A 15,759-nucleotide genomic window follows, 5' to 3' on the forward strand; every position below is an offset into this window, starting at 1 on the left:
AGGGTTTTAAGAGGTACAAACTACTATGTATAAAATAAATAGGAAAAAGGATACATTGTACAGCACAGGGAATATAGTGAATATTTTATAATAACTTTAAATGGAGTATAACCTATAAAAATTTTGAATCACTGTGTTATATACCTGAAACTAATATAATATTGTAAACCAACAATACCTCAATTAAAAAAACTGGTTATTAGAAATATACTGAAATAGAATTAATAAGATACCTTGATACTCTCTATTGTAAGGCTGTTGCTATAACTTTCAAATGGGAAAATATGTTTTAAGCACAGATTCCTGCAAAAAGCTGCACAATCATCACACATTGCCAGAGAATCAGGAAACCAGAAGAGACCTGAAGGCTATTTAGTTCGCTCACTTTATGAATGAAGAAATTAAAGTCTGGAGTGAAAAAGTAAGTTGTCCAGAGTCACACATCTCACCAATGGTGGAGCCAGGGCTAGGTTGCACCTGTTCTGATTCATTGCTCTTCTTCTTAGTACTACATCATACACTTCTACTAAATCATACCAGTCATGGGTCCGTGGCTAGATGGGCAGTTGATAGTATTTATTTGTATTTTATGTTTAAAAAATACTCTGAAACAATAGATGGTGTCGAGATTTTTTTACATCATACTTTGCTTGATTTTATGAGCATTGAAGATCCTTAAAAGTCCTAAACAGTGATTTTCATACCTGGCTCTAAAAAGACCTATGCCAGGGTCCTAGCCCAAGCCAGCAGGACTCAGGCATTGGTATTTTTGAAAAAGCTTCCCCAAATGTTTATAATTGCAACCAAGATTGAAAATCATTGTTCTAAAATAGTTTTATTTAATGTCCTTATCCATTTTTCAATCGCTTTGTTTACATTTCCCAACTTCTCCCTGATGTCCTCCTCTATGATTAACTGGGAGACACAGAATGCACAGTCCTCATTTGGATTTCCCTGATGACCAGTGGGAACTTCCTAAATTAGTGCAGTTCAATGCTAAAACCATTTAATTTACACTAAACACAAAAGACATTTCCACCTGCTTGGGACAACACAGTACTGCATTATTTTAGAGAATATGTTTCCATAGAATCACATGATCAGCAAGAAGCATATCATTTCAAACCTCAGCCACTAGGGAAATTTTTACCTATAGTGCATGTCCTCTTTGTTCAAAATCATCAAGGAGAAGTATTTTGTATTTTCTTTTGTTATTCTTTGCCACACTGCTGAGAATGTTCTTTACTTAACCAATTTAATGTAACTGCTGTCTTCTGTGGAAATGAAGAACAATGAATAGATTGCCTGTTTACGTATCTTTTCTTTAGTTGTGGACTCACAAATTCGAAACTTAGCCTTCTTTTCTTCAGGCTAATAATAACTTAACCTGTCATTATGGCCTATATTTTATAAGCATTTATAGTTTTCATTCCTTCTCTCTGAACATAATTAGAGCACTGTGTAATAAAATAGTTATTTACCTTTGCTTTAGCATGTCATCTAAAGGTGAAAAATGCAGTGAGGTCAACATTTTTAAGTATCATTACCTTCATACTCAAATACTTTCCATTTTATACCTTACTTTTCAATTTTAAGACATAAAATACAGTTACTGGGTAATAAATTATAATTATCTTACCTTGTATCTGAAAATAGAATGCAAACATAAAGCTTTCTTGCTTTGGTAATTTCTGTAATTTATACACAGCATTGATGAGGCCCTAGGTATAATTCAAATTTACAGACTGCACCCAAAATACCATAAACATAAGCTTTTCTCAGAGCAAATCGTCACTGAAGCGCCAGCTCAGACAACAGAATTAGTCATTAACTCTTCAAGCAGCCTTTACATTTTCTTTATATAGTGTTATCTATACTCATCGTAATATTGTGCCATTTTTACCAGCTAGTTAAGATTTCATTGTATAAACAGTAGCTGAATATATTCATGTCAAAGATAATCATTCCTTTAAAAGGTTTCTTTGTCAGGTGTTCATTAAAGTGGATTTCACATCAAAATGATAGTCACTAATATAAGGCAAACATCTTACCCATTTGGCAGGTCTTTTTAAAAATTTAATTTTATTAGCACTGTATCAAATCCTCAGCCTATATTATATATTATATTTCCTTAAGAGCACAAAAATCTGTTTTATGAATGCACACAGTTGATGGGCATCCAAAGCGGAATAATCTGTGTATCATTTACAAATACAGGAGACCACAATAGAAGTGATGCTGCTCATGAATGTATCAGAAATTCACCATTAAAAATATCTATTTTCACCAATGGTATACTTTGTAAACAGTGCTTCCACTTTTCTTAATATTGGCCTTCAGAAATTCATTTTTTGATAAATTCCCTAAATAAAGGCTTCTTCCCAGCTGATGTTTACCACTCCGGGCTGCATGAAGCACTGGCATTTTGCTTCAAGACAGGAGGTAACAGGAATAAATACAGCACCAGCTACATTTCCTCTGCATCAGATATGTGAATGTTTTGAGCATTGTAATGGGTAGCGTGGGTGACACAGAATTTCACAAAATCGCCCACACAAAGAGCAGCCCTTCTTCAGAAGGCACAGCAGACACCATTTTGTCTCATTCCAAAGCAGTTCACAACCTTCTCCAGTTTTTCAGTTGAAGCTTTCAGACACAAAGTTTTTAATCTAAACCTGATGGGACATGATGAATTTTTAGGAGAGTAATTTGATTTCTAGACAGTAGGAGGGAGAATAGAAAAGGGCAAGAATTGAGGTCACAGCTGTAAATATCTCTGAGTTCTCTGAAGGAGTAAATTAAAGTGAGAATAGCCTTTATTTTTAGTCACATAGACACTTATAGGCATTAAATTAATGCCAGTGTAAGATTTCATTCTTACATTTCTTCATAGGAGGGATCCATATTTGCCCTGGGGGCTTGGTGGCAAAGGGGTCAGGGTAGGGGTAAGTCATGAAACCCACTCCATGTCTTTCTGTGGAGATACGTGAGAAACCAGTTGTGGGCTGCTGCCTACGAAGCCCCGCCCACTAAGAAGACCTCTTGGGACTCTGATTGGCCTATGAATGTGTTAATCACAATTATATCAATATATGCTGTGCTGCAGCTGTTTGTGGGGAAATTTTAAGGGATTTTTAGCTTTGCTTGCTTTTGCTTTAGATTTTGGCAAGCCAAAGGATATATCTAAGTGAGAGCTGGCTTTTAACATTGTAACCTGACTCTTCCCAAATTTACCGTCACTGCTTAAAACATTTTGGCGTGTATTATTAGAATTCCCTTCTACTCCAACAGCTCATCTTTTTCTATATCCTGAGTACTATCAATCTTCATCCTTTGAGGGAAGATTTTATTTTGTGTATGTATTTGTTTCTTATTGTGGAAAACAGACATAACAAAATTTGTCATTTTAAAGTGTACAATTTAGTGGCATTTAGTGCCTTCACAATGTTGTGCAACCATTACTACCGATCTAGTTCTAGAACATTTTCATCACCCCTGCTCAAAAAGCAGTCACTCCACATTACCTCCTCCCCTAGCCCCTGACAACGGCTAATCTGCCATCTCTATGGATTGGCCTATTCTGGATATTTCACATAAACGGAACCATACAATATGTGTCCTTTTGTGTCTGCTTTCTTTCACATGTAATGTTTTTGAGGATCATCCATGTTGTGTCTGTATTTGTTTTGAAGCAACAGGAAGTCAAATAGAGCCTAGTCTGGTCAGTTGGCTGAGTATATACTGTTTGAAAAGAGTTTAAGTGATATTACAAAGTAAATGAGATTAATTTTCCTATGTGCTCATGTCTTGTTTTCTTACCCTTGAATATATAGGTTCTATTTACACTAAAAAACAAAAAACAAAAAAACCCCACACCAAATAAACACCACAATACATTATTACCTATACTCAGAATATAATTATTGCTTGATTACTGCCAAGTAAACTTAGGTTCTCTTTTTCGGGCGTAGGAGTTGGCCAAAGCATGTGATGCTGAAGATGTTACACAGAAACTGACATCCCCCTAATGAAAAATATGAAGTACTGTATCTGAATCCAGATCTTAGGTGACTATAAGGCAAAGTATTCAAGTTACGCTTTTGTAGCCTCTCTTTGTAACATACTCCCTTTTAATTGCCCACTCTCCTAGTTCTCCCATTAAGGTGAAATATCTAGTTAATAATATAAATTCACTCTAAAATATTTATGACTTAATGAATTTAGAAACTAATGAAGATATCCTTGCTTAATTCTACAAATTAATTAACTTTTGATCAATAAGTGGAGAGAGATGTTAAGGGAAGGATCCCTTCTTGTTCTCTCAAATCACACCACATGGACCAGTGTGGTTCTCAAACTTCTTTGTGTCTAAGAATCACTAGGATATTTGTTTTAAAATATAAATTTCTAGACCCCAGAAATTCTGATTCAGTCTGGGTGAGAAGCAGAAATCTCTACTTTCAATAACTATCCTAGGTTGGTTGTCCTCAGACTTTAGTGTGTATCAGAATCACTCTGAGGGCTTGTTAAAACACAGATTTCTGGACCTCAATCTAGAGTTTCTGATTCATAGGTCTGGAGTGGGGCCTGAGAGTTTACCTAACAAGATCCCAGGTGATGCTGATGTTGCTGGTTGGGGACCATGTTTTGAGAACCACAGTCTTAGGTGATTCTAAAATAACTGTGCCTTGGCTACATTTGGAACCATACTGATAAACTAATCACAAGTCTGCAAATCAAGCTAAGCCTGTATGGCAGCCTGTGATAAAAGGGCTTGGCTTTCACAGGGGTGGAATAAAATAAATCTTTGTCCCTAGCTGTGGAAGCATCAATAATTTTCACAAACAATTTTAATAGGGTACTATTTTAATCTAAAATATCAGTTAAGGACCTAAAACCAATGCACAAAAAACAATATTTTCTTCTTTCAGGTGTACATACAAAAATTTGTAAATTACTGTTACAGACTTCATTTAAAATAATTTATATATAAAAAAATAACTGGGGACTTCCCTGGTTGTGCAGTAGTTAAGAATCAGCCTGCCAATGCAGGGGACACGGGTTTGAGCCCTGGTCTGGGAAGACCCCACATGCCGCAGAGCAACTAAGCCCACGCGCCACAACTACTGAGCCTGCGCCCTAGAGCCCGCGAGCCACAACTACTGAGCCAGTGTGCTGCAACTACTGAAGCCCATGTGCCTAGAGCCCCTGCTCCGCAACAAGAGAAGCCACCGCAATGAGAAGCCTGCGCACCACAAAGAAGAGTAGCCCCGGCTAGCCGCAACTACAGAAAGCCCGCACGTAGCGACAAAGACCCAACACAGCCAAAACTAAATAAAATTTAAAAAAAAACAACAAAAAAAACTGAAGCACTTAAGAAAATCACTGTTTAATGGCTTGGGGTTTCGATAGAAAACTGATTCAGGGGTACAGCCTACTGGATAATTCTGAGATTGCAAAGGAAAAAATTGTCATGGGAGTTTTAACATTTAATATCATTCTTTTATGTATTAATTTCTTTCCATGTTTCTTTATAAGGATGGTATAATGGAAACATCATGGACTTTGGAGGTTCAAGATCTTTCTTTGCCTTGTGACTTTCCTTGCTATATGACCTTGGGCAAGTTACTCAAGCTTCAGGTTCCTACACTGTATAATGGGGTAACACAATAATTACTAGCCAGCAGAGCTATTATGATAATTAGGAAATAAAACATTTAAATTTCCAGCATAATGTTGGACTTATTGCAGAAACTATGTCCTTTACACACACACACACACACACACACACACACACACACACACACATACCAACAAACATAAAAGAAAAAAACTCTGTTTCTGACCTTTCTATACATGTTCCCTAAACTTAATTCTGCTTTGAAGCAACATTTACCAGCACATGTGGGAACTCCATGTTGGTGTTCCTCTGCATTTTGACTTCTGATAGTTCTATGCTTTAAGTTCTATGAGTTAGGGAAAACCAGGCAGTGGAAGAGCCTCATCACCTTTTGCTGGTATTAAAACTTGATGATGGGGCTTCCCCGGTGGCGCTGTGGTTGAGAGTAAGCCTGCCGATGCAGGGGACACGGGTTCGTGCCCCGGTCCGGGAAGATCCCACATGCCGCGGAGCGGCTGGGCCAGTGAGCCATGGCCGCTGAACCTGCGCGTCTGGAGCCTGTGCTCCGCAACGGGAGAGGCCACAACAGTGAGAGGCCTGCGTACCGCAAAAAAACAAAAAACAAAAAACTTAATGATGGAGGGCCGTGCCATGGCCCGAAAGGCGGCTGGGAGGCCGCCAGAGGAAACACTGTCGCTCTGGAAACTGGAGCAAGCCCTGTTAAAGACCCTTGTCGTGGACCGGGACACGGAGGCGTGGCAACGAGACCCCGCCTTTTCAGGCCTGCAGAGGGTCGGGGGCGTGGACGTGTCCTTTGTGAAGGGCGACGGTGTCAGCACCTGTGCCTCCCTGGTGTACCCTGTGCTCGAGGTGATGTATGAGGACTGTCGCATGGTGAGCCTGACAGGCCCCTGTGTGTCAGGCTTCCTGGCCTTCCAAGAGGTGCCCTTCCTGGTGGATGTGGTACAGTGGCTGTGGCAGAAGGAGCCCCGCCTCATGCCCCAGGTCCTTTTTGTGGATGGAAATGGGGTGCTCCACCACCGAGGCTTTGGGGTGGCCTGCCACCTTGGTGTCCTCACATACCTGTCCAGCATCGGGGTGGCTAAGAAACCCCTGCAGGTGGACGGGCTGGAGAACAACGCTCTGCACAAGGAGAAGATACGGCTCCTGAAGGCTGGAGGAGACTCATTTCCTCTGATGGGCGGTTCTGGGACCATCCTGGGCATGGCGCTGAAGAGCCATGACCACAGCACCAAGCCCCTCTATGTCTCTGTGGGCCACAAAATGAGCCTGAAGGCAGCCGTGCGCCTGAGCCACAGCTGCTGCAAGTTTCAGATCCTGGAGCCCCTGCACCAGGCTGACATCCGCTCCCCAGACTACATCCGCAGGACCCTGGGAGTCCAAGGGGCCCCTGCCTTGCGGCCGAAAGGAGCAAGAAGGCACAGAGGCCAAAGCCGTGCCCCCAGGGAGTCTCAGAAGAGCCCGCAGATTTAGAAATTATCCATTGACTTTCTGCCATAGGGCTTGAGAGTTCGTCCCCTCTCACATAGCCTCTCATACACTTTCCTTCCACCCATCTTCTCATTTTCATTGAATCAGAATTCAATGTCTGCGTTATTCTTTCTTTGCACATACTACTCAAAGCTGAGTAATGTAATGTGATTACATCTCCTTTTTGTACAACCTCTTATTTTTCCTGCACTTGATAACTGCCTCATGTTTTGGGTTTGGTTTATTTTCTCTGTATCCATTCCTTATTCCAAAACCCTGCAATGGAAATATAAATTGGTACATTAAAAGCATCAGGCCATCTTGAATTTATTTTTTTCTCAGAGCCTGTGGTAGCCAGCTTCCAAGATGGCCTCCTGGGGCTGGTGTAGCCCTATGGCCACACTGAACCTGGTCCATCTGTATGACCAATGGAGGTGTGGGTGTGTCACTTCTGATACTAAGCCTAAAACACATTGGGAATTTTGTCTGGATGGTGCCCCCTTCTTCTCTCTCCCCCCTCATCATTCAGTTTGAGAGAAGTCAGCTGCTGTGTTGTAAACTGCTCTGTGAAGTCCACATGGCAGAGAACTGAGCCCACCTGCCAGTCACCATGTGAAGGAGTCATCTTGGACAGCCTCCAGCCCTGCTCAAGCCTTTAGATGCCCCCAGCCCTGGCTGTCATCTGACTGCAACCTCAGGAGAGACCCTGGGACAGAACCACCTAGCCAGTCTGCTTTCAGGTTCCTATCTCACAGTTTCCGAGTATCTCACCTTTGTTCTGGAATAATATTTTTATGCAGCAGAACATAACTAATACAGAGCCACTCCTCCCATAAAAACAAACAAACAAACAAAAACCTTAATGATGAAATGAAGCATCTCAGCTAAATACTTTCCAGTAAAAAAATTGTTTAAGGACTTCCCTGGTGGCGCAGTGGTTGAGAGTCCGCCTGCCGATGCAGGGGACACAGGTTCATGCCCCGGTCCGGGAAGATCCCACATGCCGCGGAGCGGCTGGGCCCGTGAACCATGGCCGCTGAGCCCGCGCGTCCGGAGCCTGTGCTCCGCAGCGGGAGAGGCCGCAACAGTGAGAGGTCCGCGTACCGCAAAAAAAAAAAAAAAAAATTGTTTAAGTAGAAACCATACTCAGTGCCTTCAGTCAATTAATTCTCTCTGTTCATTCTCAGAGAAGACACTTATAAATTGATCCTTATCTAAGATAAACAACAGAAAATGAGATCACATTAATGTCAAGGCCCGAACTGTGATGTTTCTGGACATGCTTAGGAACTCACGTCTTGAGTTCTTCAAATCTCCCTGTGATTCGTGGAGTGTCCATGGTGGTCTCAAGTGTGCTTGGAAATGGGTTCACTCATGTTTTCAGCTCTGGCTTCCTGGTCAAGCAATCCAGAGTTGTGATTCAGTGATCTCCTGTTGGGCCCAGGGATCTGCATTAAAAGAAGTACTCCTGGAGATTCTGAAGAAAGGCATCCTTTTTTTTTTTTTTAACATCTTTATTGGAGTATAATTGCTTTACAGTGGTGTGTTAGTTTCTGCTGTATAACAGTGAATCAGCTATATGTATACATATATCCCCATATCCCCTCCCTCTTGCATCTCCCTCCCACCCTCCCTATCCCACCCCTCTAGGTGGTCACAAAGCAACAAGCTGATCTCCCTGTGCTATGCAGCTGCTTCCCACTAGCTATCTATTTTACATTTGGTAGTGTATATATGTCCATGCCACTCTCTCACTTCTTTCCAGCTTACCCTTCCCTCTCCCCATGTCCTCAAGTCTGTTCTCTACATCTGCATCTTTATTCCTGTCCTGCCCCTAGGTTCTTCAGAACCTTTTTTTTTTTTTTTACATTCCATATATTTGTGTTAGCATACGGTATTTGTTTTTCTCTTTCTGACTTACTTCACTCTGTATGACAGACTCTAGGTCCATCCACCTCACTACAAATAACTCAATTTCCTTTCTTTTTATGGTTGAGTAATATTCCACTGTATATATGTGTCACATCTTCTTTATCCATTCATCTGTTGATGGACATTTAGGTTGCTTCCATGTCCTGGCTATTGTAAATAGTGCTGAAATGAACATTGTGGTACATGACTCTTTTTGAATTATGGTTTTCTCAGTAGTGGGATTGCTGGGTCATATGGTAGTTCTATTTTTAGTTTTTTAAGGAACCTCCATACTGTTCTTCATAGTGGCTGTATCAATTTACATTCCCACCAACAGTGCAAGAGGGTTCCCTTTTCTCCACACCCTCTCCAGCATTTATTGTTTGTAGATTTTTTAATCATGGCCATTCTGACTGGTGTGAGATGATACCTCATTGTAATTTTGATTTGCATTTCTCTAATGATTAGTGATGTTGAGCATCCTTTCATGTGTTTGTTGGCCATCTGTATGTCTTCTTTGGAGAAATGTCTATTTAGGTCTTCTGCCCATTTTTGGATTGGGTTGTTTTTTTTTTCATATTGAGCTGCTTGAGCTGCTTGTATATTTTGGAGATTGATCCTTTGTCAGTTGCTTCATTTGAAAATATTTTTTCCCATTCTGAGGGTTGTGTTTTCATCTTGTTTATGTTTTCCTTTGCTGTGCAAAATCTTTTAAGCTTCATTAGGTCCCATTTATTTATTTTTGTTTTTATTTCCCTTTCTCTAGGAGGTGGGTCAGAAAGGATTTTGCTGTGATTTATGTCAAAGAGTGTTCTTCCTCTAAGAGTTTTATAGTGTCTGGCCTTACATTTAGGTCTTTAATCCATTTTGAGCTTATTTTTGTGTATGGTGTTAGGGAGTGATCTAATCTCATACTTTTACATGTACCTGTCCAGTTTTCCCAGCACCACTTATTGAAGAGGTGCTGTCCTTTCTCCACTGTACATTCCTGCCTCCTTTATCAAAGATAAGGTGACCATATGTGCATAGGTTTATCTCTGGACTTTCTATCCTGTTCCACTGATCTGTATTTCTGTTTTTGTGCGAGTACCATACTTTCTTGATTACTGTAGCTTTGTAGTATAGTCTGAAGTCAGGGAGTCTGATTCCTCCAGCTCTGTTTTTCTTTCTCAAGATTGCTTTGGCTATTCGTGTGGTCTTTTGTGTTTCCATAGAAATTTTAAGATTTTTTGTTCTAGTTCTGTGAAAAATGCCATTGGTAGTTTGATAGGGATTGCATTGAATCTGTAGATGGCTTTGGGTAGTATAGTCACTTTCACAATGTTGATTCTTCAATCCAAGAACATGGTATATCTCTCCATCTGCTTGTATCATTTTTAATTTCTGTCATCAGTGTCTTATAGTTTTCTGCATACAGTTCTTTTGTCTCCTTAGGTAGGTTTATTCCTAGATATTTTATTCTTTTGGTTGCAATGGTAAATGGGAGTGTTTCCTTAATTTCTCTTTCAGATTTTTCATCATTAGTGTATAGGAATGCAAGAGATTTCTGTGCATTAAATTTGTATCTTGCTACTTTGCCAAATTCATTGATTAACTCTAGTAGTTTTCTGGTAGCATCTCTGGCAGGATTCTCTATGTATAGCATCACATCATCTGCAAACAGTGACAGTTTTACTTCTTTTCTGATTTGAATTCCTTTTTCTTCTCTGATTGCTGTGGTTAAAACTTCCAAAACTATGCTGAATAATAGTGGCGAGAGTGGGAAACCTTGTCTTCTTCCTGATCTTAGTGGAAATGGTTTCGGTTTTTCACCATTGAGAACGATGTTGGCTGTGGGTTTGTCATATATGGCCTCTATTATGTTGAGGTAAGTTCCCACTGTGCCTACTTTCTGGAGGGTTTTGATTGTAAATAGGTGTTGAATTTTGTCAAAAGCTTTTTCTGCATCTATTGAGATGATCATATGGTTTTTATCTTTCAATTTGTGAATATGGTTTATCACATTGATTGATTTGCATACATTGAAGAATCCATGCATTCCTGGGATAAACCCCAATTGATCATGGTGTAGGATCCTTTTAATGTGCTGTTGGATTCTGTTTGCTAGTATTTTGTTGAGAATTTCTGCATCTATGTTCATCAGTGATATGGGCCTGTAGTTTTCTTTTTTTGTGACATCTTTGTCTGGTTTTGGTATCAGTGATGAGTTTTGGAGTGTTCCTCCTTCTGCTATATTTTGGAAGAGTTTGAGAAGGATAAGTGTTAGCTCTTGTCTAAATGTTTGATAGAATTCACCAGTGAAACCATCTGGTCTGGGGCTTTTGTTTGTTGGAAGATTTTTAATCACAGTTTCAATTTCAGTGCTTGTGATTGGTCTGTTTATATTTTCTCTTTCTTCCTGTTTCAGTCTTGGAAGGTTGTACTTTTCTAAGAATTTGTCCATTTCTTCCAGGTTGTTCATTTTATTGGCATATAGTTGGTTGTAGTAATCTCTCATGACCCTTTGTACTTCTGCAGTGTCAGTTGTTACTTCTCCTTTTCGTTTGTAATTCTGTTGATTTGAGTCTTTTTCCTTTTTTTCTTGATGAGTCTGGCTAATGGTTTATCAATTTTGTTTATCTTCTCAAAGAACCAGCTTTCAGTTTTATTGATCTTTGTTATCATTTCCTTCATTTCTTTTTCATTTATTTCTGATCTGATCTTTATGATTTGTTTCCTTCTGCTAACTTTGGGGTATTTTTTGTTCTTCTTTCTCTAATTGCTTTAGGTGTAAGGTTAGGTTGTTTATTTGAGATTTTTCTTGTTTCTTGAGGTAGGATTGTATTGCTATAAATTTCTCTCTTAGAACTGCTTTTGCTGCATCCCATAGGTTTTGGGTCATCATGTTTTCATTGTCATTTGTTTCTAGGTATTTTTTGACTTCCTTTTTGATTTCTTCAGTGATCTCTTGGTTATTTAGTAATGTATTGTTTAGCCTCTATGTGTTTGTAATTTTTACAGTTTTTTTTCCTGTAATTGATATCTAGTCTTATAGTGTTGTGGTCGTAAAAGATACTTGATTCAATAAGGGATCCATTTTTTAACACAGTGTGAAAAAAATCTTGCATTAGGAGCACTGCCCTGAGATCCAGCAGAAATCAGTTGTTCTGCTCCCACTTGCTGTAACTACTTGAATAGAATTGAGCAGTACTCTACATTCAGTGAGAACTCTTCACTGGTTAAGTAGAATATCACTTATAATGGCCAGGGGGCACTGTGGTTCAAGTTAAGTGTCCTTTTGATTCTAGTGTGGCAAACCACAGTGATTTATGAGGCTCTTGCTACAGTAAAAGACCACTCTTGAAGGGGACACTATTCCTTCCTCCTTATCTGCTGCCCCAGTGTTATAGAGCCAGATTGTTGAAGTTAGCTCGGGATTCAGCACAGAGTGTTGCACAAAGAAGTCATTCAATAAATATGTATTGAATGGAATCCTTGTGGTGCTATACTACCAGTTATATCAATTGATTAGTTTAATTGGAGTTTAATTGGAAGATAAATTTATTTGGCTTTGTAGTCATGACTAAGAAGTCATTCCAAGACTTGGGTTCCCATCCAATGTAGCTCTACTCCAGGTAACTCAGGACTAGGAGTTTGGGGAAGTTTGTGCCCTTATGTGTATTTTCCAGATACAGCTTTGTCTACACACAATTCACTTATGGTAGCTTATCAAAAATCACATTCCATCAACATTCGTAGAGTCAGACTAGGGTTTGGGTGAAGTTCATATGAAGAGGAAATTTATTAGGACTCCATGTTTTGAGTAATTGTATGGGGATTAGACAGGTACTGTTATTAATGGCCAAGTGTTAGAGAATAGTGTTGGTAGGGTTTCTTTTTACCTTGGGCAATACTTATTAGTGTTCTTAAAGTAATGTGGACTGACTTACACAGGTCACATGATAATTATCCCTTACTCCTAATCAGGAAATATATATTGCTTCACTCTTGATGGCTCTAAAAAGTCTGTAGGTCATGGATGATAGTGCCTTGTCTTCCAGGGTCACAATAATACAGAATTATTAACTTTTATTTTCTTTCCCAAGTCAGGAACCTGTGAGAGTGATGTCACTCAGATAAACTCTGACTTGGGCTTCCCAAGAACCCATTTGGAAAAATGCTAGCCTACAAAAACTAAGAATGAATTATAAAAAGCAGTTTGATGAAAAAAGGATGGTTTTAATCTATTTAAAAAAAGAGTTTAGGGCTTCCCTGGTGGCGCAGTGGTTGAGAGTCCGCCTGCTGATGCAGGGGACGTGGGTTCGTGCCCTGGTCCGGGAAGATCCCACATGCCATGGAGCGGCTGGGCCCGTGAGCCATGGCTGCTGAGCCTGCGCGTCAGGAGCCTGTGCTCTGCAACAGGAGAGGCCACAACAGTGAGAGGCCCGCGTACCGCAAAAAAAAAAAAAAAAAAAGAGTTTAATAAACTTTCACCATATTCTCCTATTTGCTATGAATTTTAAACCACATACATTTATTACCTACTTTAAATCATTGTTAATAAAGAAATATAATTATAGAGATGTTATTTATAGAGTATTTGCTTTTAGGAGTAAATGCTCAGAATTATGCAACTGTAGAAATAAAAACTTTTTATTGAGCCTAGTATGAGAATTAGGTATTATGCTATTCTAAGTTCTTCCTATGCCATCTAGTGGGACACTCAAATGGTTTTATCTGAGTTTTGTGTAGATTATTTACCATCAATTTTTCCAACTTTTCATTTGTAGCAAATCAACTACATTATACCTGGTAAATGGTACATTTAACAAATTATTGGTTGAAAATAAAACTAAAGCAGTTAAAACAAAGTGTAAAGCCTGCCTTATGCTGCAAATAACTTTATGACAGGATATGTTCACGTTTCCAGCTCACATCACTAATGACACCAGTGGGAGAGTCCACGGTTACAATATAGGTCATTACTGCTATTGGTAGATCATTATATTATGGTATGATGACACATCCTGATTTCTTCAGCCAAGAATATCCTAAGGACAGAATTCCTTGACTTAATAGACTATAATGTCTTTTCACAAGCTATTTCCTGTCCTTCCTCTCCTCTGCCTTTCCCCCTTCTCTGCACGATGAATTCTGATTCAACTTTCAAAAGTCCTCTAATATCATGTCCTTTGTGAAACTTGCCTTTTGTCATAGTCTGCTTGCATACAACACACAGACACACAGATGAAAAGACACACCCACAGGACTAATTGGTCACTCCTTGTTGCATCCAGAGTAACTTGTTCTCACACTTCTGCTACCTCATTAACTATTATGGTTTTCACAGGTAGAGCAGTTTGACGACAAGGATTGTGTCTTCTTCATCTTTGGATTAGACACCATGAGTGAATGAATGAATGAACAAAAGTCTTTATATAGTCAATACTACTGCTCATTTCTCTCACTTGGTTGGTTACAGAACCACTCATATTCAATTCTCAGTGACTGGGCTAGAAACAGAGAATTATAGAGTATATGAGAAAGGAAGAGACAAGGGCATGGATGGGAGAATAGGAAGTGATGGATCAGCAGAAATAGCTTTTCAAGGGATATTTAATGAGCTTCCCCTTTCTTTACCTTCTCCCTTCACCCTCAATCTTCTTCTTCCCTATGATTGAAGGGACAAACTATCTCACAGCTGGGGATTTGGCTTAGTTCCACTTACACATGCTTATGGATGGCAGTGATGATCACAGAGGACTCAAGTGCTAATAATGGTAGTCAGAAGTGAAGGAACAAACTACAGGACTTCTCCTAAAACATAATATGTATTCACATGCAAAGCCTGTCTTTTGGGACCAGCTCCAGGTATCTGACCTTTCTAGGGGTTCTCTTTTACTGTCCCCAGGTAGACACAGGGCTCCTCCCATGACCATGTTCCAAATGAAATAGCCACCCCTCTTGGGGCCCATGGGGAAAACTATCATAGGCTGACCACTCCAGGCTGACAAAGCAGCTTCATCTCCAAGCCCTAAAGCATTAGTAGTGTGGTCTAATCCTGTTAGAGAATCATTGTTCCATCTGCGTTGAGTATCTGTGATTGGACTGCAAACCTCCTAAGATTAAGGGCCGTATCTAATGCTTCCCGATTGAACTCGTACAACAGTGAAGCAAAGGTCTTAAAGTAAAACCCTGATATATACTCTCTTTGGTTAACTGATAAATAAATGACCAACTATCATATCTTTTTCCCCATTTTTTCACATCTACTCATCTCTCTCTTTCATTCATATTACTTCTCTTTCCTGTACCATGTCCCTCTTTCACAGGGCATTATTTTTCAAAGGTCCTAGTTACTCAGCTCTGTCAGAGGCACCATGGCAAGTGAAGCCCAGTGCAGAATGAGATAGACAGAGTCCTACCCTGAGACACTGTGACACTGAGTAGACCCACATTCAGAGGACCCAGAGGGGAAGGGAAGCAATAAACATAAATCCTGTCAGAGCTGTTATGGTCATAAAGTGTGCTGTAACCATGCTCCAACTCAAGGTCAGCCCAGAACTAACAGAAACCCTATGATTAGCACCATCACCTTATTTCCCAACTGCAGACATGAAAAACACAATCCTTCTCTATCTGTCCTCCAGCATGATAAGAATGAGCAAAGTAAATCAAACCCATGTGAGGTTAAAATTGCCATTTTTCATGTTTACAAGTTTCTTTTTATCAAGTTGTCAGTTGTTCAGGCTGAGAGA

The 15,759-nt window shown here is 39.7% G+C and overlaps 1 protein-coding gene and 1 long non-coding RNA gene across 2 annotated transcripts in view; one reads left to right on the forward strand and one right to left on the reverse strand.

Moving 5' to 3' along the window:
- The window catches only part of LOC307188362, a 254,461-nt gene that overhangs the window by 150,966 nt on the left and 87,736 nt on the right, over positions 1–15,759 (reverse strand). The gene's annotated exons all lie outside the window — the stretch shown is intronic.
- On the forward strand, positions 6,236–7,174 carry LOC307187750 (endonuclease V-like). The gene is given in 2 exon segments (XM_079924219.1): positions 6,236–7,010; positions 7,013–7,174. Coding segments are annotated over 2 exon segments (873 nt in total). The 5' UTR covers positions 6,236–6,253; the 3' UTR covers positions 7,129–7,174.

This window comes from Stenella coeruleoalba (assembly GCF_951394435.1).
Source record: "Stenella coeruleoalba genome assembly, chromosome: 6".
Classification (NCBI taxonomy): domain Eukaryota; kingdom Metazoa; phylum Chordata; class Mammalia; order Artiodactyla; family Delphinidae; genus Stenella; species Stenella coeruleoalba.